This window comes from Notamacropus eugenii, chromosome 3, assembly GCF_028372415.1.
Source record: "Notamacropus eugenii isolate mMacEug1 chromosome 3, mMacEug1.pri_v2, whole genome shotgun sequence".
Taxonomy (NCBI): domain Eukaryota; kingdom Metazoa; phylum Chordata; class Mammalia; order Diprotodontia; family Macropodidae; genus Notamacropus; species Notamacropus eugenii.
The window spans coordinates 281,595,530-281,623,243 of record NC_092874.1 but is presented as its reverse complement, the minus strand read 5'-3'; the positions used below and the strand labels follow the sequence as shown (position 1 = coordinate 281,623,243).

General features: G+C 41.0%; 1 protein-coding gene across 3 annotated transcripts in view; it reads left to right on the top strand.

Moving 5' to 3' along the window:
• Window positions 1-21,388, top strand: part of ANKS1B (ankyrin repeat and sterile alpha motif domain containing 1B) — a 1,189,006-nt gene extending 1,167,618 nt beyond the window's left edge. For 2 of the 3 annotated variants that reach the window (XM_072655669.1, XM_072655668.1), the window contains one exon: window positions 2,855-4,864. In XM_072655669.1, coding sequence (XP_072511770.1) covers window positions 2,855-2,965 — 111 coding nt within the window. In that variant the 3' untranslated portion in view covers window positions 2,966-4,864. Of the gene's footprint in view, window positions 1-2,854; window positions 4,865-20,692 lie in introns of those variants that run through there. The other variant, XM_072655667.1, reaches the window with a different exon arrangement.
• The last annotated feature ends 6,326 nt before the right edge of the window (window positions 21,389-27,714 follow it).

Here is a 27,714-nt window from a genome sequence, read left to right as displayed (position 1 = left end):
GCCCTCACTTCACCTCCTCAGTAAGCACCAGCATCATTCAGATGCCACCATCACAACCCATGATCCCCAAAAGAAAGGGTTCAATTACATGATCTGTAGGGTCCACTCTCCTTCTAAATCTAGAAGCCTACCTGAGTGACTCTAGTCAAGTCATTTACCTCTCTGGGCCTCAGTTTCCTTGTCTGTAAAATGAAAAACCTGGCCTGAGGGGCCTTCAAGGTCCCTTCCAGGTCCCTTCCAGCATTAAATCTACAATCCTCTAAACACGTGGTCCATGGAGGCCACATTTTACAGCTGAGTCAGTGGAACCCCAGGAAGTTTCAGTGATTTTTCCCATGGTCATACAGTTATCAAGTGTCAGGGGTAGGATGTTGACCCCAGGCTTCAGACTACAGTACTGACATGCTTTCTGCTTTACCACCATTTCCACTTACCCATCTGTAAAAGGAGGTGGCTCAACTGGATGGCTTTTGGGGTCTGTTCCAGGTCTAAATCTAATGTCCAAGGATTCTGTTATCTGGTCTGGTCCAGATGTTGATGTCACAACCAAGACAGCCCCAAGCAGGTATTGCGGTTTCCCAATCACTGCACGTACAAACATAGACACACACACACACACACACACACACACACACACACACACACACACTGATTACTGTTAACCCACATGGCTCGGCAGCCTTTCTGAGGCCTTAGAGATGGACTGATATATGATTAGCAAGTTTTCTGTGTGTTCCTTGGTTTCCCCCTTATACCTCCTCTCTGCCCATTTTCACTGCTGGCTTGATAAAATTATTCATACCAAGTATCTACCTTCAACACTAATCGAGTCCCTTAAGACATCTTTTTGAAGAACATAAAAGATTGGGTGGCATAAGGGCTGATAGAATATTCATTGAAGGGCCTCCACCGGGGACTGGGAAAATGGAGGATGGAGATTGGTGTGCATTCACAGCCTCAAGGTCCTATCTGCTGTACACACACACAACTGGTGTCATTGTTCACATTAATTTCCCTTGGCTCCATTTCCTTCTTGTTGAGAAAAATTTAGTTGCTCCTGAAATATATATATAATATATACATGTATCTTCAGTGTAGCCTTGTAGGTACATAGCTCAAAACATGTTCTGAAGGTGGCCAGATGAACTCAAATCCCACAGCCCTGAAGCAGCAATCAGAACCTCACAATAGCAGCAAATACAAAATGAAAAAGCAATGACCTTGGTGAAAACTCACCCTCATTCATGAACGAGACTTGCTTTGGAGGCCATCAGAGTAACCAAAAATAAAACCATGGATTGGTGGTCAGAAGAGACCTTCAAGGTCAGCTACTCCAGCCCCTTTATTTTATAGTTTGGGGAAACTGAGGCACAGTCTAGTCAACCAAGATCAGAGTTTTACCAATGGGTAGAAACTCTCTGATCTATATCTCTCACTTTACAGATGAGTCAAATGAGGCCCAAAGAGGTTAAAGAGCCTTGCCCAAAGCATGTTAGTGGCAAGAGTTAAGACTAGAACCCAGGTCTCTGCCTTCCAGCTCAGGGAATCAGGGATCACAGGATCCAATATGGAAGAAGCCTCAAAGGTCATCTGGTCAGATCTTTGCATTTGACATTTGCAGGTAGTGGGGTGGTCACACCCAGACTGTAAACCACATCCAAATCCAAAGTTCCTTACATTGGAGCTCACCATCTGCTCTTCCTATCCCCACCCCTCTAAATGGAAGAATGCAACAGCCCAGGAAACAGCCAAAAAAAATGCCAGAGTGAGATTTGAGGAGTCACTCACCTGACCTTCTTACCCACTACAATGCCCCCCCCCCAGGAGTCCCATTCTTCTTCTTCCCCAAAATACAGGAAATGTTACCACTCTGACATTGTCTTTTATAGCATTTGATGTTTCTCTTTTTGAAATCATTTCACTGCAATCTCGATTTGGAATAGGATTGGTCTGAAATTACCTTTTTTTTCCCCAACATGTCTCCCCGGGAGAACTCTCAGCTGTATATTGAATCTTGATCTGTATGGAGCAGCATAAGGGAAAGGGCCCTGAGATTAGAACCTGTGAGAGCTGGGTTCGAATCCTAAGTCAGCATCTAGTCCATTGCCCTTTGCTTCGGGCATAGTGATGGCACCCAGGGAAACCCAGTGGATTTCGAGAGGTTAGATTCAAGTTTTGCTGCTGGCACTTCCTCCTTTTGTGACTTTGGGCAAGCCATGACCTCCCAGAGCCTGAGGAGGCTTGAAATAAATGGCCTCTAGGTCCTTTCCAGGCCTGTTCTATGATCCTGTCATCCTATGAGTAGGGTTCGAATCTCAAGCTGCCCTTTACCAGCTGTGTGACATGGACCAAGTGGCTTCATCTCTCCATTGTGAAGTCATTTTTTTTTTTCAGTCGCATCTGATTCTCCATGACTGGTTTCCTTGGCAGAGATATTGGAGTGATTTGCCATGTCCTTCTCCAGCTCATTTTACCAATGAGGAAACTGAGGCAAATGGGGTGAAGTGACTTGCTCAGGGTCACACAGATAGTAAGTGCCAAAGGCCGGATTTGAACTCACAAAGTTGTGTCTTGCTGACTCCAGACCTAGCCACCTATCTGCCCTTTATCTCTCCAAGCCTCAGTTTTCTCATTTGTAAAAAGAGAGGGTTGGACTTGATGACATCTAAGATTCTTAACTCTAAACCTATGGTTCTTTACTGAGCCTCAGGGTCCACATCTATCATGGGGATAATAACAATGATTGCATTATTTACCTAGCAAGGTTTTCAGGTAGAAAGTACTTTGTTTATGGTGAGCTGCAGCCCTTCGAGGATACCTAAAGTAAAAATGCCCATCTGTCTTTGTTTTAAAGCAGATAGACCCTTCGGAACAAAAGACTCTCGCCAACCTACCCTGGATTGTAGAACCGGGACAGGAAGCCAAAAGGGGAATAAATACCAAGTATGAAACTACAATTTTCTGATACTAAACCGCCCTCTCGTCCTTGTTGTGCCTTGCACTCCAAGCAGTCACAGCCCAGCCTTCCTTTGTGGCGACCTTTCCACCCCGCCAACGGGGAAGCCTGTGCTGCCCGCATGGCCTTGTCACTCACAAAAGGCCCTGCGCACCAGCTATTTCTGGCAATGTTCTTCCTGAACCAATGACCGAAGAATGCATCCAAGACTTTCCCATTGCAATCCATAAGAGGAGGGAGTTGAGAGCCCCCCCCCCATTTCCCATCCTACTACGCCAGGCCTCCCCAATCTCCCCCACACATGAGGCATTTCTAGTGACTCTGGCCACCGTGCTCACTTTGGTTGATTATTTGGAGACAGTACTTTTTATTCTTATCATTTAAAAAAGGGTCTCTAATACTGCCAGAGAATATAAAAGTGTGGGCTTCTTTTTCATCGCTGGCAGTTTTAACGTAACATCAGACAAGACCTTGCGCCACATAGTATTTGTAATCTCACTGAATTGCTACCTGTCATTTATTGTAGGCAGACAAAAAAAATCCCAATAATTGCCAAGAAATTCCATTTCCTAATTTCTATACTTGTGAGTTTTCTACGTCATCAACTGTGTCATGATAGCCTATAAAGACAGCCTTTAATCCTATGACAGAGTTAAACTTTAAGAATGGTTTAAAAAAAAGAGGAATTTATGCACAGATGCGTCTCTTGTATTAAATATTTTTATTAAAAGAATGTCTCATTAATGCAACAATAAGGAACGGAGGTTAAATGCTACAGGATATTTCTGCTTTATTATGCATAATGAAATCTCTGCTGCTCCCACTAAAAAAAAAAAAAATTGGAGCAGTCATGGCCATGGGGGCACAAATTGCTCTGTGTAGGCAGAGAAATGAGAAGCAGGCAAGTTATTGCACTACGAAGAGCTAGCATTGAGATGGAGGATGTTGCCGATAGCCGTGAACCCTGCAAATATTTTTTAGAATCTTTATGGTGTGTATTAAAAAAAAAACACATTTGGGACCTAGGGATCTTGCTATCGAGTTTTCTGTGGTGGAAACCATGTTTGAGAGAAGTGTTGATAAAATTCTATTGCAAAAATCTTTTTTCTAAAAAAAAAAAAAAAGCAACAAAATGAAACACATGCAAAAAAAAACTAAAAAGAAGAAATTCCAAAGTAATAAAACTCTTTTCTTGAAATGAACCACGAAAAAAAGAATTGACCATTTGCTTACTATTTGATGAAATAAAATTTACTTACATTTCTTTAAGGTATTTTAATTTTTTTAATGTCTCTGTGGAGTATTTGTATGATACCATAATGTATATTTATGTAGAACTGAATTATTAAAAAATACAGTATAATATCATTATAGACAAAACTGGCATTTTACTGTATATTGTTCTAACCAGTCAAATTGTGAATCACTTTGAAGTTCATTATAGCGATATTGATAAACTGTGTGGTTGTCCTAATGTTTTTTTAATTAATTAACATAATTTTAAATCTAACTGAGCTTCTCAGTTATGTTCATCGCTTGGTGAATGCCAAAGATGAATAACTGAACTTCATTTTGAACTGGTCAATGAGTACGATTTAGTTGAATCTGATTATAGCTCAGAGTGATACCAACTTTTAATACCGTTATTAAATTACTTGAACAGAAGAGTTCCTTGTACATATCTTGCCTATTCACTGTCGATATGTATGTAGTCACTTGACAGTAAAAATAACACTAAAAAAAATATGGTACCCAAAGGAAATTGTATAGGAGCTAAGCAAATAATAGCCTCATTGCAACAGAATCATATGTGTAAATATGCTTGGGCTTCCAGTTATAAATTTTGTAATTTTGTCATTATTTATATCCTATAAAAGCACACATAATAAAATGGAAGTTGTACAGTCACTGATGCTTGGCATCGTTCTGTGCCTCCCACCTCCCAGATTTTGGGAGCAGCAAAAAATAAAGGCCCATTCTGTGAAAAACCCACAACTAGGGGGTTTTCTCTTTGTTCCAAGTTTTCTCAGACATTTCCTCTTTGCTATTTCTACTTGGGCTGAGAAAGGAATTCTGACAAACCTCTCTCTGGCCCTTGAATTAGAACCAGTAGCCTGAGTTGGCTCTTTATAATTCCCCTCTACCCCTAGAAGGTGAATTTCCAAAGGCTATTCTCTGCCAAGTGAGTCGATGGGGACCACACTGGGTGATGCTATGGTACAGGCAGGCACATTTGGTACCAGAAATTCCCATTTGCACTTCTAAAACTTACCATTTTATTCTGAACAAGACAGATCAGAAAGCTTTAGGATCCTAGAGCTGGGACCTTACAGGCCAGGGATTCCAACCCTCTCATCTTACAGATGGGAAACTGAGGCACAGTTAAGTGACTTGCCCAGGGTCATGCAGCTGATAAGAACCTGAGGCAGGCGTTGAACTCAGGTCTTCCGACCATCCAGGTCACCACCTCTTTAAGGCAGCCATGTGTTTTGAGGAAAGGACACAAAATGACCCTGGCCCTGGAGGGAAGGTAACCTACCTCCCAAGGCTCACTTTCCACCTTCCCCTCAAACTCTTTTTCTTCTGGAATCAATGCTCTTAAGTGAACTGAACAACCCCTTTAAGGCAGGCAGGCTGGAGAACACAACTGGGAAGAGCTCTGAGAGGATAATACACCTTTCTCAAGTCACTGTCAAGATCAGAGATTTACATTTGATGCTCTGAGACCCACAGAAGAAAAGACCCCTGCTGCTGACTCCGTCCATTCAACACACATTTATTAAGCACTTACTTTGTTACAGGATCATGAATATGTAGCTGAAAGGAACTTCCAAGACCACCTAGTCCCTTCCCCATTTTACAGATGGGAAAAGTGAGGCCCAAGAAAGTGAAGGGTCTTGCTTAGGATCACACAAATGGTCAGAGAACTTGGAGTCATCAAATCCAACCTTCTCATTTACAGATTAGGAAACCTGATGCCCAGGAAGGCTAACTTACCTAAGGACACACAGGTGATAAATCTGAACCAGTCTTCTGAAGGTAGGGAGCCTAGACTCAAAAGTCACTTCCAAATCTAAATCTATGGGCCTATGATTATTTATTAAAAAGACAGAAAAGTCAAGCTAAAAGTAGTCACCAAATCCTTAAACATCAATGAACAGATCACATTTAGAGGCCAGACAGTACCACTCCAGCGTTCTTTCTTGGACCACATGGAACTAGGACAGGACAACTATGGCTTTGCTTTGAGGCAATGAACAGTGGACTTAGAATCTTTCAGCAGAAAAGAAAGAGTTCTGATTAGCACCTAGCTAGCAAGAATGACTAGCTAAAACGTGAAGCCACTAGACAGGAAAGATCACAGAGAAGCTTCTCAATACTGCCCCCTTCCCCTCAAGGCACCTCATAGTTTGAGGGAGTCTCTACCACCACCTCCCCACCAATGCAATCAGGCTACTTCACCCATGCATAGAAATTGCTAGTTAAGGCTATCTCTGAACAAAAATGGAAAATTAACCAGCACTATCTCTAACATAATTTTCACCAATTCTAATGCCAACTGGCAGAATACTCTCCATCAACAAACACTTATTTAAGTACCTACTATGTGCTAAATGCTGGGAATTCCAAGACAAAAATAAAGCAGTCCCTACCTTCAGAAAGATTATATCCTATCCCAGAAGACATGTATCCATAAAAGTATCTGTCAATCAATAAGCATATAATAAGCACCTATTGTGTACCAGATACCATAATGGGATTCCACCATTGTGTATAGTGGGTGCTTTATAAATATTTGTTGATTTTTTTAAAAAGTGAGTTCATATGTAATCTCTTTACAGGTAGGAACAGTTTGCTCTTTGTGTCACTGAATTATCTAAATAGCAGTTATCACCAAGTACTGACATCAGTATGAAATTGGTATTTTTAAGCAACTTTAAAGTGACTTTTTAAAATTTGGCTTGTATATCCTATTCCCTCTTTAAAATTAGTCATTACAAATTTTAGGGTTAATTTAGGGTTAATTCACTGAGTATTTTCTAGATACATACACATACTCTGACACTTGAAAAGTCTGTTTACTTACACAAACACACACATGAGCATGTGCGCACACACACACAGAGCCCTTCACTCAGTTACTAATTCTTCTCTTTCCCTTGATGCTTCCCACCAGAATGACCTTAGGCAGACTGCTTTTCCTTTCTAGTTCTCAGTTTCTTCATGGACTGATGACTTCCTAGTCCTTTCCAGTTGTAAATCTATGATCCCATTACCCTATTTACTTGTTACCTGGATGACCAAATGGTCAACTGTGCCTCAGTTGCTCATTTGTAAAATGAGGGGTTTGGTCTCGATCTCTAAGGTCCCTTCCAGCTCTAGAGCAATGATGACCCTTTGATGCCTCTGGATAATCCTACTTGCCCATCTGTTTCAGGCTCCCCCTCCCATACCCCCATCCCTGCATGCTGAAATGTTGAATCCTATATGTGACACAATTCCATGCAAATGGCATAGACTGGAGAAAGTGTAAAGAAACATATTGAGTCTCCTTAGAAGCCCAAAGGCTGGTTCTCATTTGCTTCACTCTCTGATTTCTTTGGGGCCCTAGACCCATGAGTCAGAATTTGTTTTGATGGCTAAACTAAGCCTCACGCATGAGACAGCGAGCTGTTCTTAGATCGCTGCCTAAAATGAATGAACATTCCATCTTCATTAAAGAATGCCAGTTGTTCTGGGGCCAGCATATGGACAGCTCAGCTAATGCCACCTGTGATCCATGCTTAGGGGATTATACTGTCTTTGATCCAGGCCTGGATTTCTGGAGCCAAAGTCTTTGTTTACTTGGAGTTTTATGTTGCAGGGAGTTTGAGAGAAGATAAATAAAAGTCATGTTAAAAAAAAAATCAAGTGGATATAATGCTTCACTGGCTTGTAGATTTAGAGACCATGGAGTCCAACCCTGTTGTTTTACAGATGAGGAAACAGAGGCAGAGAAAGGTTAAATGACTTGTCTAGGGCCGTATGTCTAGTGATGAAAGCATGATCTGAATGTTAAAAGCTTCCTGACCCCAGGCCAACATTCTATCCCCTCATCCACCTGGTTACCTACAACCAAAATATTAAAATATTTTCCCTATTTATTACTCACTAATAAGCATTATTTACCAATAATCTTTTTATAATCTCAGGTGAAAATCCTTAGTCAATCGATTAGCATTTATTAAGCACCCACTATATGGAGATGCTAAAACAAAAATTCAACAGTTCCTATATTCAAGGAAGAAAGGAAGGAAACAAGCATTTATTAAGATGCCCTTGTGTACCAGAGACTGGTGCTTGACAAAGCTCTAAGCACTTTTCGAATGTTGTCTCATTTGATCCTCATAACAACCCCGGGAGGGAAATGATATCGTATGCCATTTTACAGAAGAGGAAAATAACTGAAGCCAACAGAAGTTAAGTGACTTGCCCAGGGTCACACAACTAAGACGTATCTGAGGCAAGATTCAAATTCAGGTCTTTTTTGACTCCAGGCCCAAAAGGTTCTATCCACTGGGCCAACCTGCTTCATGAAGAAGTTTACATTCTATGCAGGAGTCAATATGTTAATATATAAGTATGTTAACTATATACAAATGAGATACAAAGTTATGGAGGGAGTGTGAGTAGCTGCTGGGATTAGGAGCCGCTTATTAGCTTAAAAGACTTGACTTGAATCTTGAAGGAAACTAGGGATTCACATTGTCATTGATTCAATGAGTGTTAGGAAGTCTAGCAACGTGCCTAGCACTGTGTTACAAACAGTATAGGCTAGAAGTCAATGACCCTGTCTCTGCCGTCATGGAAGTTAACGAACAGTAAATGTTTGCTCTGTACAAGATACTGTAGGAGGCACAAGAGACACAAAGAGAAACATGAACCAGGCCCTGCCTGCCGGAAGCCTACCTTCTATGGAGGGATACAATATGCAAATAGGTAAATTATATATATATATCATATATACATACATATATACATATATGCATACGTATCTATGTAAACACATACCTGTACATACACATACATACGCTTTTAGAAACTTTGTATAACCTTGATTTATATAATATACATATGTAATTACATATAAAATTGAGGTGATTGTATGTATGTTATTATATGTAATAATACATATAAATCAAGGTTATACAAAGTATTTCATTAGGGAGAAAAACTAACCCATGGGGGTGAGAGGATACTGAAAGGTCTCATGTATAAGGCCACCCCTGAGTTGTCCTTGGAAGGAATTTTGAGGTTTGAAAGGCTGAAGGTGAGGAAAGAGAATATCCCAGCCTGCACTGGAGCACAGATAATCCCAGTTCCAGGGGACAAAAGCAAGACATAGACAGGCATCTACAGGGAACAGCTGGCAGGGTAGCTTAAGGGGAAGAGAGTGGAGGGGATTAACATGGAATGAAATAGGAAAGATAGGTAGGAGCCAGACTGTAGAGGCCTTTAAATGTCAGGTGAAGGATTGGGGGCAAAACTTTACACATCACTCAACAGAACTAAGGCACCTGTGGATGCAAAGGTATCTGTGGCCAAACTCTATTTTTAAGGAGTTTACAACCTAATATTTTTGGAGAGACCAGACCTATGAGGTACTTCCAGTGTGTAGGCTCCCTTCACCAATAAAAATGAGTATCTTCACTACAATTCTGGATCACAGATTTGGAGCTGGAAGATAGCTAAGAAGCCAGTCCACCATTTTGCAGAGCCCAGTCCATCACACCCTGCTGCCTCTCAATCCAATAACAGAATGTGGGGGTGGGAGGGAAGACATACACAAGTGAGTGTATAAGAAATACAAAAGAGAAGTCCGAGCAAAGTTGTCTGGGAAATACAAAGGAGAAAAGATTGTTTTCAACTGGAAAAGTATGGGAAGTTTTAATGAAATAGGTGACAACTGAGTTGGGCCTCATAGGAAAGGAGGGAGTAAAATGGGTGAAGTTGGGGTTTCTCAAGAAGTGAACAAAGCCACAGAGGAGGAAGATGGCAGGGCAAGGATGGGGAACTGGGAGTGGTCCAGTGTGGCTTGAACATCGAGTGACTGAAGGGGACTGGAATGAAATGACTGAACGGGACTGGAGGGCCCTGAACATCTGGTTCAGTAACTGATATGTGGCTAGTTAATAGTTATTGGGGAGGTGCTGAAGTTTCCGAGTGCAGGAGGAATGTGATGAGAGAAGGGCTTTTGGAAGATTATCCAGGTAGGAGTGCGAAGGACAAAATGGGAAGATGTAATGGAAGATCTTCCAAAGAAGGGGCAGATAACAGGGCTTCTAACATCCCTTTCAATTCTGCATCTATGATCCTATTATCCTAAGTCCTTTAACCTCCCTGGGTCTCAGTTTCCTCATCTGTGAAATGTCTAGATTGCCTCACAGGTTCCTCCTTGTTCTAGATCCCATCAGCCTAGGACCCTACCTACCATGGTCAGCTCATATCTTGAATGTTGTTTTCAGATCCAAACACTCCACGTTAGAAATAGCACTGATCACATGGAATACAGAGGAAAAGGAGATTAGAACAATGGTAGATGTCTTCAAATATGCGGAAGAGAGATTAGCTTCATTTGATGGCCACAAGAAAGCTGAATCAGGAGCTGTAGTAATGCAACTTTAGGCTCCATTTAAGAATGTTTTGTTGTTGTCATTCTCAACTCTTCATAACTCCATTTGGGGTTTTCTTGGCAAAGATACTAGAGTGCCTTTGCCGTTTCCTTCTCCAGCTCATTTTACAGATGAGGAAATGGAGGCAAACAGGGTGAAGTGACTTGCCCAGGGTCACACAGCTAGTAAGTGTCTGAGGCTGGATTTGAACTGAGGAAGATGCATCTTCCTGACTCCAGGCCCAGTACTCTATCCACTGTACCATCTAGCTTCCCAGGTAACTGTTAAGTTGCTGAGAAAGTGTGGACCTGCATTAATAGAAGGCAATGATTACTGTGAATAATGAATCCTGTGGGATGGTCACATTCATACTACTTGAAGTTACAACTATGTAAAATATGGTCGTTGGTTGCAGGCCAATGGAAATTTGCAGTGTCAATTTGAATAATGCTACCACTTTATTATCTGCACTGATCAGCATCTGGCTATACTAGTAAAACTAAGTCTAGTCCCTCTCACATTGAAAAGGGATTTGATTTATTATGCTTAGTCCCAGAGGAAAGAATCAGGAGCAACTGGCAGAAATTGCAGAGTCAGAAAAGATGAAGATGTAAATTTGGGCCTCTTTTGGTCTTTATTGACAGATATAGAGAGTTCCTGCTGAGCTAGATGCCAGAGGAATTTTTTTTTACCAAGTCCAGATAAAACACCTTCTGGAGCCTATAGTCTAGCAGGGAGATAAGACACAAACATAAACAACTAAAATAGACATTATTAACTGTTAAGTGCATTACAGAAAAGAAGCCATTAGATGAGATCTAATGGAGAAGATCATTGCTAAGCAGGAAATCAGAGAAGATTCCTATAGCAGACAGCATTTGAGCTGGATCTTATTAAAGAAAGGGAAGGAATTGGGAAGAGTGCCTCATTGGCACCTTCCAACTATTTCCAAAGCAATCCACCAACGCTCCAGCCATCGTTCTTGTTCTCCTCACCGCCCCCCATCAGATGCTTGGCTCATACTCTAGGAACCACAGTGGGCTCAGAGGTGACACCGAATCCAGTCCTACCCAGAATGAGGCTTCCAAGTCACTAGCTGGTCATTTTCTAGCTAAACCACACTGTGGGTGCCCATGCACCCGCCACTCTTTCCAGACCTTTGTGTTGTCTGTGTGAAGACTGTCTTGTTTGTTTGCATTCATATCTCTAGTACTGAGCACAGTGCATGGCATCTAGTTACTACTCCATAAATACTTCATCATTCATTGTTCATTTATTCATTCATTCGCTCCAGACCTAAGGAGCAGTGTGAGCGGAGGTACAGAAGCAGGAACCAGACATACCAATCCAGTCTGAGTGTAGACTGCTGTAAAGGAGTAATATCACAGAATTTGACCTGGAATGAACTTTGGCAATCATCTAATTCAAACTGTGCCCGTTCAAAAGCTCCATCTTCCCGGGCAGCCCACTGCACTCTGCGATACCTTTTATATTATAAAGTTGTTCTTGGCACCAAAGGCAAATTCTGGTCTCTGCAGCTTCTTCCCCTCCTGTTCCTACCCTCTGGGGTCACAGAGAACAAGTCCACTTCCTCCTCCATCTGACAGCCATTTAGACACAGTCCCCCCCACCCCCGAATCCCCTCTTCTCCAGGTCCTTCAGCATCCAGGCTACCCCACTCTGAACACTCTCCAGATTATCAGTGTTCTTCCTAAACTATGCAGCCCACAAGCAGAAATGTCCTTTCCTTTCTCTGATCCCTATGAATGGTAGTCTTGAGATGCTAATAAACTGAGGTTATCAGTCTACTGGAGGGCTAGGGGGCACCATAGTGCATACTGTGCCAGAGCTAGAGATCTTCCAGAGTTAAAATCTGGCCTCAGACACTTACTTTACTAGCTCCGTGACTCTGAGAAAGTCACTTAACCTTGTTTGCCTCAGTTTCCTCATCTGTGAAATGAACTAGAGAAGAAAATGGCAAACCACTCTAGGATCTCTGCCCAGAAGACTCCCAATAGGGTCACAAAGAACTGGAAACAATCAAATGACAACAAATCAGTCAACTGTATAGTTTTTAATTTAAATAAGCATCATGGCCAAACAGAAAGAAAACGAACCTTAAAGGCAAAAAGGCCTGAGTTAAAATCCTGCCTCTGAACATATTAGCTGGGCAACCCTAGGCATTTAACTTTCCAATATCCTCAGGAAACTCTCTAAGGCAGGAGAGGAATTTACCCTTTTTGTATCATGGATCCCTTTGGGAGTCTTGTGAAACCAATGGACAAGCTCCTCAGAATAGTAAGGAAACCAATTCTATTGAAATACCATTTTAAAAAATATGACACAGATATCCCTATCTTATCCAAACAGAAAGATAGCTGTTCATAGACTGGTCCTACCACTGCCTAATACAGGACCACTGCTTCTGCCTTAGGACACTGAGAGGTTAGGGTAGTGTCAGTGGGAATTGAGAGGAGGGGACAGATGCAAAAGGTGTCATGGAGGTGAAATTGGCAGGCTTCACTGACTGATTGGCTAGGAGGGGGATAAATAAAACATAATCCCAAAGGTGCAAATGCGTAGAAGTGATGCATTTTGACACAACAGAGAGAAACAGTGATGTCCCAAGCTGGCAGGGAAGGTAATTAGCTTAGTTTGCAGCATGTTGAGCTTGCAGTGTTAAAAGTTAGTTAAATGCTAAGGTAGTTCTGAATGACATCTAAAGGGAGGAGAGAATTGGGAATGGTAACCTGAGAAGGTAGGGAGATAAAGGGAAGGGTTGGGTAGACCTCTGCATATTTATGGCAGAGTGAAAGAAGGAAGGAGAGAGGGACAACGCATGAGACAGCAACTGATAAGAGTAAGGTCATGGAGACAACCAGAGGGATGCAATCAAGTTTGCAAAATGGTGGAGCAAAAAAAAAAGAAAAAAAAAAGTACCAGCCCTAGAGTCAAAAGATCAGGGTTCAAATCCCATCTATGATCCTTCCCACCATGTGTCCTTGAACAAGTCATTACAAACGTCCCCATTTATAAAACTGAAATGTTTGGATCTCAGAAAGCAATTTGAAAGTATACTCCAAATGCTATTAAACTGGGCATCACCTTGATCCAGCAATACCAACACCTTCTATACCCCCAAAGAGTAAGAGGAAAAGGACCCACATGTATTAAAATATTTCTAGCAGCTTTTTTATGGTGGAAAAGAATTAGAAACTGAAGGACTGACTGCCCATCAATTGGGGAATGGCCAAAAAGTTACAGTATATAAATGCAATGCTGTAAGAAATGACAAAGGGAGTGGTTTCAAAAAATCCTGGGAAGATTTGTATGATCTGATGCAAAGTGAAGTGAGTGGAACCAGGAGGACAATTTATACAATCACAATAATGTTGTCAAGATAACCAACTTTGAAAGACTTTAGAACACTGATCAACACAATGACCAACCACAATTTCCAAAGGACTCATGTTGAAACTTGCTAACATCCATCTCGAGATAGGGAGTGGATGGTCTCAGAGTGCAGAGTGAAGCCTATTTCCTTTTCCTTTTCTTTTTTTTTGGACTAATGCAGGTATTTGTTTTGCATTGTGTACACACACACACACACACACACACACACACATATATAATGGGTTTTGTTTTCTACGTCTTCTCAATGGGTGGCAGAGGGAGGAGGGAGAGATTGGAAATTCAAAAAAATTGAATTTTTAAAAATTTTTTAAATGAGGGGGTTGAATCAGATGGCCTCTGAAGTCCCTTCCAGGCCTGAATCTATGAATCTTGGTAAGGAAGAAGGTCCCTTTTTACTCTGAGACTGAAGGGGAAGGAGAACACAGGTGAGGAGGCTAATAGAATCAGAGGAATTGAAGGAGCTTATGTCCACTGGTCTCAGTAAAGCAGAATCTGAGGTCATCCAGTAAGAACAGAGTATGGATTGGAAAGCTGGTCAAAAGAAATCTGATTCTAGTCACTGGGGGAAAGGGACAGAAGGTCATCAGCAGATGAATTAAAAGAAGCCAGCAGACAAAACTTCTATTTGTGAAACAATCAGAGTACAAAATGAAACAGGCCACTAGAGGCTAAAATGTGTAGTGCAGGGAAGTGGGACCAAAGGAGATCGACATGAAAATAAATCACCTGTGGACCTGAACTGTCAGGACTGTTGTTGTTGTTGTGTTCATCCTTCATGGCCAAAGAAGACCATGTCATCAGAGAAATGATGACATGACTTGCACTTGACTTTGTTTTGAGTGAGGGAGGGCTGTGAGGTCACCAGTCTCACTTCTCCTCTAGAGCCACCTGAGTCCAGTGACCAGATATTCATTAGGATGACTGGAGATGACCCAGAATGCACTGAGAGATCTTGGCCCCTTTAGACCAAGGTCTATTCAGGTATTCAGTTAGGGAGAGGTAAAGAAGTAGCCAGGGGACGGCCCCTTTAATGAGGCAAAGAAAAATGAAGACATCAGGCTGGGAGGGAAACAGCAACAGTTACTACTGATAATCACTCTGAAGCCAGGAGGGTCCAGAAGACAGCCCTTAGGTAAGTGCCGGGTTTGGGTTTGAGGACAGGACAGGACAGGACAGGACAGGAAAGGAAACGAAAGGAAAAATAAATGAATCTAGCCAGTAAAACCCAAGTTAACTGGGCATCTTCTGGCCATCCAAATTTACCTTCTTTTGGAGAGGAGAAGGAAGGGGAGGGGGAGACAGGAGAGGAGGAGCTGAATTACCCAGCTAGTTGGGTCCCCATTCAGGTAGCTATGTCTATTCACAAGCTTCATGGAGGAAGCTACATTTGACCTGGACCTTGAAGGATGAGTAGATTTGGGACAGATAGAGAGGAGAAGTAGAGGGAACCATAAGCAAAAGGTACAAGGTGAGGAATGAGCATGAGTTATAATGGAGGATGGACAATGAGCATCATGCACAGTTTCTTTGGCTTAGTAAGGATACAATCCCCGAACTGGAAGAAAATTCAGAAAGCATCAATTCCTGCCTTCCATCCCAAGCTACATCACATAGTTAGCTGCCACAGTAGGCAGTTAGGAGGACCTCAGCTCAAATCCTGCCTTACACTTAGCCACGAGACCCTGGACAAGTGTCTTTACTTCTCTGTCTCAGTTTCTTCTTGGGATAACTGTCCATCTCCCTGAGTTGCTGTAGAGATCAATTAAAATAACATGGTTTGTCAAATGCTTTACAACCTTTAAAACACTATACGAATACCAGCTGTGATGCCATGGATGAAGATAGCTAAGTAAGTGGCTCAGTGGATAAAGCTCTGAGCCTGGAGTCAGGAGGACATGAATTCAAATCTGTTCACTAGCTGTGTGACCCTGGGCAAATCAGTAAATTCTGTTTGCTTCAGTTTCCTCATCTGTAAAATGAGCTAGGGAAGAAAATGGCAAACCACTTCACTATCTTTGCCAAGAAAACCACAAATAGAGTCACAAAGAATTGGACACGACTAAAAAGGACTCAACAACAACATTCTAGCCCATGGAGTTCTTTTTAGAACGCAGTTCTGTCACCCACCATTAATAACTATCCTCACCTGTGAACTTGATACACACCATCTATGACTTCATCCACGTCATTGTTTAAAATGTTGACTAGAACAGAGTCTTGGGGTATTGAGCTACGGATTTCTCTTTACACTGATGTCACTAGTCACTTAATCACTAGTTTAAGAAGTCACCGCTCTTTGGTCAGCCAGTCAAGCTAAATGTGCCCAGCCAACGTCTCCCCATCTTACTCATCAGGAGATCATAAAAACTTTCTCAAATGACTTTTTGAAATCCAGGGATACCATGCTCACAGCATTCCCTTGATGTGTCAGTCTAATGATCTTGCCAAAAAAAAAGGATGAGATGTTTTTCTGGTATGACTTGTACTGACTGAAATCCTGTTGAGTTGAATGATTTTCCATCCTAGTCCCAAGTGCTAATAAAACATCCTTTGTATCTCCCTTAGTCTAGAATTTTCCCAAAAAATCCAAGGCAAGTTCACTGGCCTAGGCTAACAGAAAACAACCACCTAAAATTCAAACATTTTCCCATCTTCAGTCCTGAGACACCTCTCCAACTTGCCACAGGATTTCAACTATTCCCAATGGCTGCTCGGCATTCACATTTGAAAACTTTTTTCAATAAGTTCCACTAGAGCAGACACCAAGACCGATTCAAAATTTATTCTCCCCTTTCAACATATTCGCATAGATTTCTGCACACAACTGGCACTTAATAAATGCTAGCCTGGCACATAATAAGCACTTAATAGATACTTGTAGACTTGTTTCCTGCCTATTGATATTTTAAAAATATTTTTCAACTCCAATATACTATTAATATATCATTAGCATGTTAGTGATATTATAAAATAACTATAATATATTAATATAATCCTACTATAATAGAAATAATAAATATATTATTAGTATATCATGCTTTTCCAATCTAATGCACAATCTATTTTATGTGTGTATGTATATGTATACATACATATACGTAATATGTATATACGTAAATATATATACATATACACACACACACAAAATATAACCTCTCAGGTTTGAGTTAATAGGAAATTTCCAAGATGCATTTCTATCTATGCCTCTGGATCATCTAAGATTACAGATTTAGAGTTGCAAGGGACCTTGGATCTCATCTGGTCCAACTCCCTCATTTTACATATCAAGAAACTGAGGTCCAGGGAGATGAAATAACTCATCCAAGGTCACACAGACAATAAATGTCAGAGGCAGGATTTGCATTCAGGCCTTCTGACTCTAGATTCAACATTCTTCCAACTTAGGGTCTTGTAACAGTTTCTAATTTGTTTTCTTGCTTCAAAAAAAAAAAAAAACTTCAATTAACTTGGGTTCAAATTCCAGTTCTGTCCCTTACTACCAATGTGACAAGAGGCAAATCACTTAAACGCTCTGGGCCTCAGTTTCTCCTCTGGACTAAATGGCCTCTAAGATCCCTTCCAAGTCTAAATGCTATGGAATGTCTGTTCCCCAGCCACAGTGGGGTGAGTGGCCTTCTGGGCTCCCTTCCCAGATTCCCGCCTCTGCCTTGGCTCTTCTCTCAGGAAGACAGCTAACCTCAGCTGGGTGCTGCTACCCTCTGGGGGCCTGGAATTCCACAGAGTTTCTCACTCTTGTTCAGTGGGCCTGAGGCCAACTCACCCATTGACCTCTGGGAATTAAGGACTAACAGAGAGAGTTCCTCCTTCTGAAGGGCAGAGGTGGACAGAGGTTGCAACTGCCAGACCTCAAAAAGCACAATGGAGGCTGTGTGTTCGTTGTTGCTAAAACCCTTTCAGACAAATGTCACTTGAGAAATCTGTTAAGAGATGTGCTATTTACCCAATGATAGTTTACAAAATGACTACAGTGTGCAGTGATATAAAAGGAAAGCAGCATATCCACAACTACAAAAAAAAATCCTACATAATTACAATGCTGACACTAGAAGCAATTAGGCTACCCACAGTATATAGCGTGCTGGAATACCCAAGTATAAGTCCAGCCTCAGACACTTACTAGCTGTGGGACCCTTGCTGAGTCACTTCACCCTGTTTGTCTTAGTTTCCTCATCTATAAAATGGGGATAATGATAGCACCTATTTCCCAGGGTTGGTGTGAGGATCAAGTGCAAATAACAATTGCTTAGCACAGCAGTTAGCTAGCCTAACATAGTAGGTGCTTAATAAATCTTCTATTTTCAATCATTTTTTTAAGTTAGATGCTAAACTACTCCTCCATCTCAGTCTATACTGAACATCTCTTGCAACAAAAGAGAATTCCACCCAGGTAATAAATGAAAAAGCTACAAAAGGAGTACCGAGCCCAATTTCTAATTTAATTGTACCCTGGATGTGTTAGCACCTCAATCAAGCATGGCGACCAGATGCTCCTGTTTAGAAGGCATTGAGTTGTCTGCCCAGTCCATTGATGGCCCCCAGAAAGAGGCAGCATCAGCTATTTTCTGATTAGGGCGCCAGGCTGATTTACCTCCTTTTCCAAAGTCAATGTTCAGTTGTCTGCAGGGAATAATTCCAGTGTCCTAAAAGCTGAGAACCAATGGACTAGGGGAAGGGAGAAAGTTATGGCATTGAGTCTGAAAAACAATGTCAGCTGTGATCTACACTCCTTAGTATCTCATGGCACTTTAAGGGCCAAAAGCCCAGTCACTCCATTTGGGGGAAAGAAAAGTCCAATCAGTACTGTGGTAGTCAGTGGTCCTCCAGAGTCCAGGAAGTTCAAGTCCAAGTTCAAATTGATTGTTGCTTACTACCTTGGACAAATCACCTAACCTCCTTGGAACACAGTTTCCTCATCTATAAAAAGGGAGGGTGGGGATTGAACTACATGGTCTCCAAAGGTCCTTTCCAAATCTAGGATTCTGTGACCTACTGGGATTCCTCATCTGCAAAATGAGATGAAAAAATGTTTTCTGAGGCTTCTTCCAAGGTCATGTAGTTCATATGTGGTCCAGTCTCAAAACAGTGAAGAATGAAGAACCCTGGGTTTGGAGTCAAGAGAACTGGGTTCAAATTCTGGCAGTTACTACCTCTAAGTCTTCGGGAAAGTCAGATCATCCTTTCCGGATCTCCATTTCATTTGTAAACTATGGGAGTTAGGTTACAGTACAGATGTGAAACATGCTGCCAAAGGTCTCAATGTGGTCCATTAAATACTTGAGTTTAGGACAGCTGGATGGTGCAGTGGCTAGAGCGCTGGGCTTAGACTCAAGAAGACCTTAATTCACATCCAGTCTCTGACACATACTAAATATGTGACCCTGGGCAAGTCACTTAAACCTGTTTGCTTCAGTTTCCTCATCTGTAAGATGAGCTGGAAACGGAAATGGCAAATTGGTCCAGTATCTTTGCTATGAAAATCCCAAATGGGCTCATGAAAAGTCAGATATGACTGAAAAATGACACTACAACACACCATGTTCTCTAAGGCCCCTTCCAGCTCTAGACCCTATGCCTCTGGATCCAGGGCACTCACGTATGCCAAGTCAAGGCTGGTCTACTGCTTCTCCCACAGAAGTGGGTCCCAGCTCTCTTCAGCCTCTTCTCTTGGAATCTCTAGCTTCCTTATCGCTCAGTTCAAATGACACTTTTTACGTGAGTTCCCTCACCATCCTCCCTCTTAGGAAAGCCCTGAACTCCCATTCTGTATTGCCTGTTTTACCACAGTTATTTTGCATATTTTGCTGTGTCCCATTGTATCTCCCAGCAGAATGTAAGCCCCTGAGGGAATGAGCTGTTTGGGGTTTTATATCTACAGTGTAGTGCAATAAAGAGCCCACCTCAGAGTCCAGAAAACCTGGGTGGAAGTCTCCCCATTGATATGTGTGTCCCTGGATAAGTCAGGGCTATAAGTAACTCTCTATTTTTTTGTTTCGTTATGTCCAACCAACTCTTTTTGACGCCATTTGGGGTTTTCTTAGCAAAGATAAAAAGGGGGTTGCCATGTCCTTCTTCAGCTCATTTTACAGATTTAGGAAACTGAGACAAACAGGGTTAATTGACTTGCCCTAGGTCACACAGCTAGTAAATGCCTGGAGTTGAATTTGAACTGAGGAAGATAAGTCTTCCAGACTCCATACTGGATACCCTAAACACTGCTCCACCTATAATGGTTATAAGTCCCTAATTGCATTTTTGCACTGGTAGGTACCTTCACCAGTAAAATTATAGGTCTAGTCACTGTCATTTAGCAGCTGCCTGGCACACAGAAGACATTTAATAAATACTTACTGAAAGAATAAACAAGTTTTTGTCACAGGCTACAAGGCACTGATGAAGGCTTTCTATTAGAGTTAAATCTTTAGGCACCGAAGGTAGAGAGAAAATAATATTATAAAGCAGATCCATAACCTTTTCTAAAAAAAAATTTTAAACCTCTTAAGAAAATTCAAACATAACCAACTGAACTTACCATCTTCCCTGATAAACCAGCTCCTTCTGCTTCCTTCTTCCCTTTCTCCATGAGGCCCCACCAAATACCTAAGTGTAAAACCTTATTATCTATCTCCTTCCCCTCCTCTCTCCTTCCCAGGGCACATCCAGACAACAAGTCTCACCGGAGTGAGTGACTCCTGATCTGTCAGAAAGCCTGGATTGTGTGAGCTCTGGAGCTCAGGTGGAAAGGACAAGAGTTTCACTTGGAGAGGATCAGTCTTGGGCTACGGGGTGAAATATTCCCTTGGCCTGGGAAGGGAAAGGACATTAAGAAGCTTAATTGTTCATTGTAAAAACTACTTGCCATTGAAAATTGAAGGGATGCCCAACTACTGGCAAATGGCTGAACAAGTTGTAGTATAGGATTGTGATGAAATACTATTGTGCTATAAGAAATGATGATCAGGATGATTTCAGAAAAACCAGGACTTCTATGAACTGATATACAGTGAAGTGAGCAGCATGAGGAGAATGTTGTACATAGCACCACAATATTGCACAATGAAGAACTGTGAATGATTTTGCCATTCTCAGCAATACAATGATCCAAGACAATTCCAAAGGACTTATGGTGAAAAATGCTACAAACCTCCAGAGAAAGAACTGATGGAGTTTGAATGCAGATTGAAGTGTACTTTTTTAACTTTATTATTTTGGGGGTTTTTGTTCTGCATTTTCTTTTGCAACATGGCTAATATGGAAATGTTTTGCATGACTACACATGTATAATCTATATCAAGCTGCTTGCCTTCTCAAGAAGCGGGATGGGGAGGGACCAAGGGATAGAGAATTTGGAACTCAAAATTTTAAAAAACTAATGTTAAAAATTGTTGTTTACATGTAATTGAAAAAATAAAACAAAAATCAAATGATAAATTTTAAGAAATAAAGTAAATCTCTGGTGGATTGCCCTGGGGGGGGAGGGGAAGTGTTTGCTGTGTGGCTGCAGCAGTACTCATGCCCTAAGTAAAGACTGAGAGAGCTAGCAACAGGAAGAGTACAGGGTTTTGAATCCCACATCCGCACTTACTAGTTGCGTGAATGGGGTGACTTCACTCTAGGACCCAGGGTCTTCTATAAAATTATGGGGTTGTTCTGCATCCAAGGCTTCTCACTCTACACAACAATCTAAGCCTCGAGTCAAATCAGGGCTGAACTCCTGAGTAATTACTTTGGTACTTGCCACTTCCTAGAGGACAAGGACCATATGTCATTTGAGGTGTACAGAGAACCAGTCAGGCCTCCTTTGGAGTTGGAGGATCTGAGTTCAAATCCTGCTTCAGACACTTACTAGCTGTGGGACCCTGAGCAAGTTTTGCTGTCTGCCTCAACTTCCTCATCTGTACAATGATAAAAACTGCACCTACTTCATGATGATCAAATGAGATAACATATATAAAATGCTTTGAAAACTTTCAAGTGTTATATAAATACTGTTATTATTCTAAGACAATCAGGATACCTTTGGCAGGCATGTATCTCCCTATTTTACACCTCTCTTGACGTTGATAATCAGAGCATTTTGGGTTTTGTTGTTTTTAAGTCATTTTTCAGGCACGTCCAACTCTTCATGAACCCATTTGGGGTTTTCTTGGCAAAGATACTGGAATGGTTTGCCATTTCCTTCTCCGTTTCATTTTATGTACAGCAAAGATGAGATCTTCTCCATCGCTAGATCTGTCAAGGAATTGGCCCAGGAAGATACCTTGTTGGGGGACTGACTTTAAAGAGACATGTTCTAAACCAAGTTAAATGCTTTTTTGAAATTATCAAACAACATAGACGAAAATACCATAGCTGAATGGAAAATTTGACTTTCAAACACAAGAATCAAGAGAAGCATGAAAAGGTAAACAGAAAAGAAAAATTATAAGGGACTTATTAAAGTTGAACTGTTTACATCCCTAAATGGAAAGATCATATTTGTAACTCTTGAGACTTTTCTCAGTATTAGGGTAGACAGAGGGCACAAAGTAAGTTAAATATGAAGAGAGGATATCTTAAAAAAAAAATAAAGTTAAGGGGTGAGAGAGAAATACATTGAGAGAAGGAGAAATGGAGAAATGGAGAAAAAGAATGGGTTAAATTATCACTCACATAGAAGAGACAAGAAAAAACTTTTCCAGTGGAAGGGAAGAGAGGAGAGGTGAGAGAGAAAGAGTGAACCTTACTCTCATTGGATTTGGCTTAAGGAGGGAATAACATGCACACTCAATTTGGTATGCAAATCTATCTTATACTACAGGAAAGTAGGGGAGAAAGGGATAAGCAGGGAGTGGGGAGGATGATAGAGGGGAGGGCAAATGGTAAGAGATGTTAATTAGAAGTAAATACTTATGAGGAGGAACAGGGTAAAAAGAGAGAATAGAATAAATGGAGGGCAGGATAGGATGGAGGGAACTATAGTTAGTCTTTCACATCATGACTGTTGTGGAAGTATTTTGCATGACTACACATGTATAAAAATTGTTTTTACATGCAACTGGCAAATAAGACATACAGGCAATGGGGTAAAGAAATCTATCTTGCCCTATAAGAAATAGAGGGGAAGGGGATGAGAGAAAGGAGAGGTGTGATAGAAGGTAGACTGGGGAAAGGGGTAAGTGATCTCTTGAGGTGGGCAGAGGGGAGTGATGGGGAGAAAATTTGGAACTCAAAATCTTTTGGAAGAAAATGATGAAAACAAAATAAATAAATATTTAAAAAAGAAATAAGAACAAAAAAGCTATACAACTTAATATCACTAATGAATGCTCCCATGGGAAAAGAGATAGGAGTTCCATATTTTAAAATGGGTATCAAAGGTATTTGGTACTTAGACCACTCATCCTGCCTTTGGGTGGGTGGGAGTGTGGGGGTGCAGAGAGAACCTGATAGCCAGAAAAATGGGAAAGCATGGATCCAATGAAAAGATTTTGAGGCAGATAGGGAAAAGTGACCAAGGCAAAGGCAAAGGTCAATAATAAATTGCAAATAAAGAGTCATAGGAAAATTTCTACCAAAAAAAATTATCAAACAACATAAGTAGTAGAATCTTTTCTTCTCTCTATATCCCTATCGTTATTGTGAAAGAATGAATGAATCAAAAAAACTTATTAATGTGCCAAAAACTTGCTAAGTATTGGAGGTACAAATATAAAAAGCAAGACAGTCACTGTCCTTAAATGTTTACATTCTAACAGGTAAAGATGTCACATAGAAAGGATTGATTATAACACAATATAATAATGATAATGTATTACATAATTATGTTAGGTAACATATAATTATATTAGTTATATTATTATAGATTATATAATTATATATTACACATCATATTCTATATTATTATAATAATTGTTGTTGTTGTGTTTGTCCTCCGTTTTCAAAGAGAAATGATGACATGACTTGCACTGGACTTTGTTTTGAGTGAGAGAGGGCGGTGCAAGGTCAACAGTCTCACTTTCTTCTCCTGAGCCCTATGGATCCAGTGACCAGATATTCATCAGGATGACTGGAGATGGTCCAGGATGCAATGGAAGACATGGGTCTTTCAGGATAAGGCCTTTTCAGGTACTCACATAAAGTGAGGTAATGTCCATTCAGCAAATAGGCCTCTTTAAAAGTAATCGTGGGGATGGCCCCTTCAATAGAAAAGAAAAAAAATAGACAAAACACACTGGGAGGGCGGGACCAAGTGGGATAGCATCCAAATTCTTAGAGAAGAAGTTTGGGGAGTTACTGGAAGAAATAGAATGCAAAACTGTACTAGTGGGAATGGGGGTAGGAAGGAGTAAACCTTTTTCTCAGTGGTACATGGCAATACGCAAAAACTGACCATGTACTAGGGTATAAAAACCCCGGAAGCCAATGGAGTAAGGCATAAATATTAAATGTATCCTGAACATGATGTAATAAAAATAACATGTAATAACGAGCCATGGAAAGACAAATCAAAATTTAATTGGAAACCAAATGATCTATCCTAAAGAATGAGTGGGTCAAACAACCAGTCACAGAAACGATCAACCACTTCATCCAAGAGAATGAACAACGAGACAACATACCAAAACTTATGGCATGCAGCCAAAGCAGTTCTTAGGGGAAACTTTGTGTCTCTAAATGTTTACGTGAATAAAATACAGAAAGAGAAGATGAATGAACTGGGCATGCAACTAAAAGAAAAAAAGCTAGAAAAACAAGCAATTAAAAATCCCAATTAAATATTGGTGACAACACCACCTAACATTTATATAGAGTCTGCGGTGTGCCTGGTACTGTGCTAAGCATAGCATTATCTCATTGGAGGCTCACAACAACCCTGGGAAGTGGGTGCTATTCTTTTAGTTGAGGAAACTGAGGCAGAAGAAAACTAAGTAACTTATCCTAAGTCACACAGTGAATAAATTCAGGTCTTCCTACCTCTAGGTCCTGTGCCACCTACCTCCCTGGTGGTCAGGGAGGTGTGTTTTGAACTGGGAAATTACAGGGAAGGTGAATGTAGCTGTGGGGCAATTGAGATTCTCTTTCCAAGACTGGTAGCACTGAGCTGATTATTATTCCTAGAGAAAGACGTGGAAAGCAGGCATGTGGAAAGAGGAGAGTATTTGGGCAATGGCATGGTATCCAGATGGCTGAGGCTAGTGAGGGAGAACTCTCATCACTCAAGAGTGCAGGACCCCAGGACAAGGGCTGGATGGTGGTGAAGGGGCATGACATGAAGATGTCTGGGAACATATCTAGAATCTGATGCAGAGAAGCTTTTACTAAAGTCCCTCTCATTCCCTGATCCTTAGACCGTGACCTCCCGGAGATCTGGGATGGTTTTCTGATTTACTTGGTATCTCCAGTACCTAGCACAGAGGCAGCAAGATGGTGCAATGAGCAAAGCATCAGCCTGGAATCAGGAACAGCTGAGTACACATCCAGCCTCAGAAACTTCCTAACTATGTGGCTCTGGGCAAGTCACAGCACCTCTGTTTGCCTCTGTTTTCTCATCCGCCAGATGAAAATAACAATAGCACCCAAGGTTATTGCAAACATAAAGGAGATAATAATTGTAAAGCGCTTTGTACAGTGCCTGGCATATAGTAAACGCCATGTAAATGTTAGCTATCATTATTATTAATAAATGCTGGTGGTTTAGTCAAAAATAACTTGAGCATAGCAATTTCATGATCATCAAGGATAAAAATGTATTTTAAAAAACCACGTAGACAAATCTGTTCCATTCTTTATCTGTTACACTCCTTCCATCTTCATCTTTAGATGCTACTGGAATGATCTGGCCCAGTGCCTGGCACACTTAATAAATGCCTGTCAGCTGGCTTAACTGAGTCTCACATTAAGCTTTCTACAGACTCATTTTTCTTTCCTCAGTCCATGCTATTTTATGAGGCGATCTTGCTTATAACCTACCACCATCTTCTTCTATGAGATTTTGCAAACAAGTTTATATCCTAAATTCATTTTGCCCTCAGGGGCCAATTATTGTCACCTGGAAAGGAGACAAAGCATTTGCCAAGTTGGTTTCGGGGTCCTTTGGGCCTCCCTATTGCATTGACTTGTTTTTATATCCCTTAAATATCTGAAAGAAATGGTGACTATCAAGGTCAGCGTCTTCCTTTCCCTGCTTCTCATTTCTCAGCATCAACAGTGAATTCGAATGTCAGGTTGGAGATAGTATCATTCCGTGTCTTTTTCATCTAGTGTCCTTCATGAAGACAAAACAGTATCATAGTATCCTAAAGAAGGATGCATGGTCAGTATGAGGCTGCAGCCCATCATCAATGATGACTGACAGAGAATTCAAGGACATTCCTAGTTACATACATACCAGCCTCTTTTTCTATTGTTTGTTGATGGCTGACATTTATCAAGTTTATAACAAAAAGAACATCTTTTAAAAGTAGATATTTTCCACTGTGAATAACCAAGCTATTCTCAGCAACACAATGATCCAAGACAGTTCTGATGAAGGGTACTGTCCATTTCCAGAGAGAGAAGTGGTGGAGCCTGAATGCAGATCAAACACACTTTTTCTTTATTTTGGGATTTGTTTATTTTTTGTCTCTTTTCTTTCACAGCATGACTTACATGGAAATGTGTTTTGCTTGACTATACATGTATAATCTATGTCAGATTGCTTGCCTTCTCGTGGGGGGAAGGGAACAAGGGAGGGGCAGAATTTAGAACTCAAAATTTGAAAAAAAGAATGTTAAAACTTTTTACATTTAATTGGGGGAATAAAATCTTAAAAAAAATAATTTTTAAAAAATAAATAAAAATGGATATTTTCAAGGTCGGGTATGATCAGAAAGGAGGGGAGATCAGTAATAATAGATGAACAGCCAGGAACTACACTGGTTTTTATGAACTATTAAAAGCTGAGGAAAGGGTTTATGGAAAGGCAGGGAGAATAGCTCAGGACAAGAGGGTATGAATGGATTATGATTTGAAGCAGTGAACGGGAGTACTAAGTGACACATGGGAAGATCACAGCTTCTTTGAAGTAAATCAAAACCCCCAACTCTGTAGAGCCCAGGGGTCTGCTCTCAGTTTCCAAAGAGTTCTGAGTGCTTCAAGGGTACCTGTTGGGGTCCAGTTTGATCAGCTAGATGGAACCAACGGACTCCAGTTCAAGTGTGAGATACATGCTCTCCATATTGATAAATTCTAGCCTGGGGTCTTCTCCAATTACAAAGGCAGAGTTTTTATTCACTGCTGTCAGATAAGCAATATTCCCAGTTCCGGAAGCCTGACCTCATAAATGAATTTACAACAAACACCCATGATTCATTTTCCTAAAGCATAAAGAGAGATGAAAATTTCACACATCTTGGTCCTTTGACAACACCATTGAACTTGGGAGCAACCACTTCAAAGGCTGGTTCCCTGGAAGGGAGATGCATCACAAGTATAACTTCTCAAAGCTGTGCCCTTTTCACCTGACCACATTCTGCCAACTCAGTCTAGGGGCTTCCGTAGACAAACAGCCAACCAGAGGCACATCTTCCTAATTTGGGAGTTTTAATAACTGTATAACACATCAGGGCTCCTGAGGGGAGAAAGGGTGGCAAGTCATGAATCTATTCTAATTACTATCTTCAGAGAATTGAATTAGAAACAAATCATTTTCTC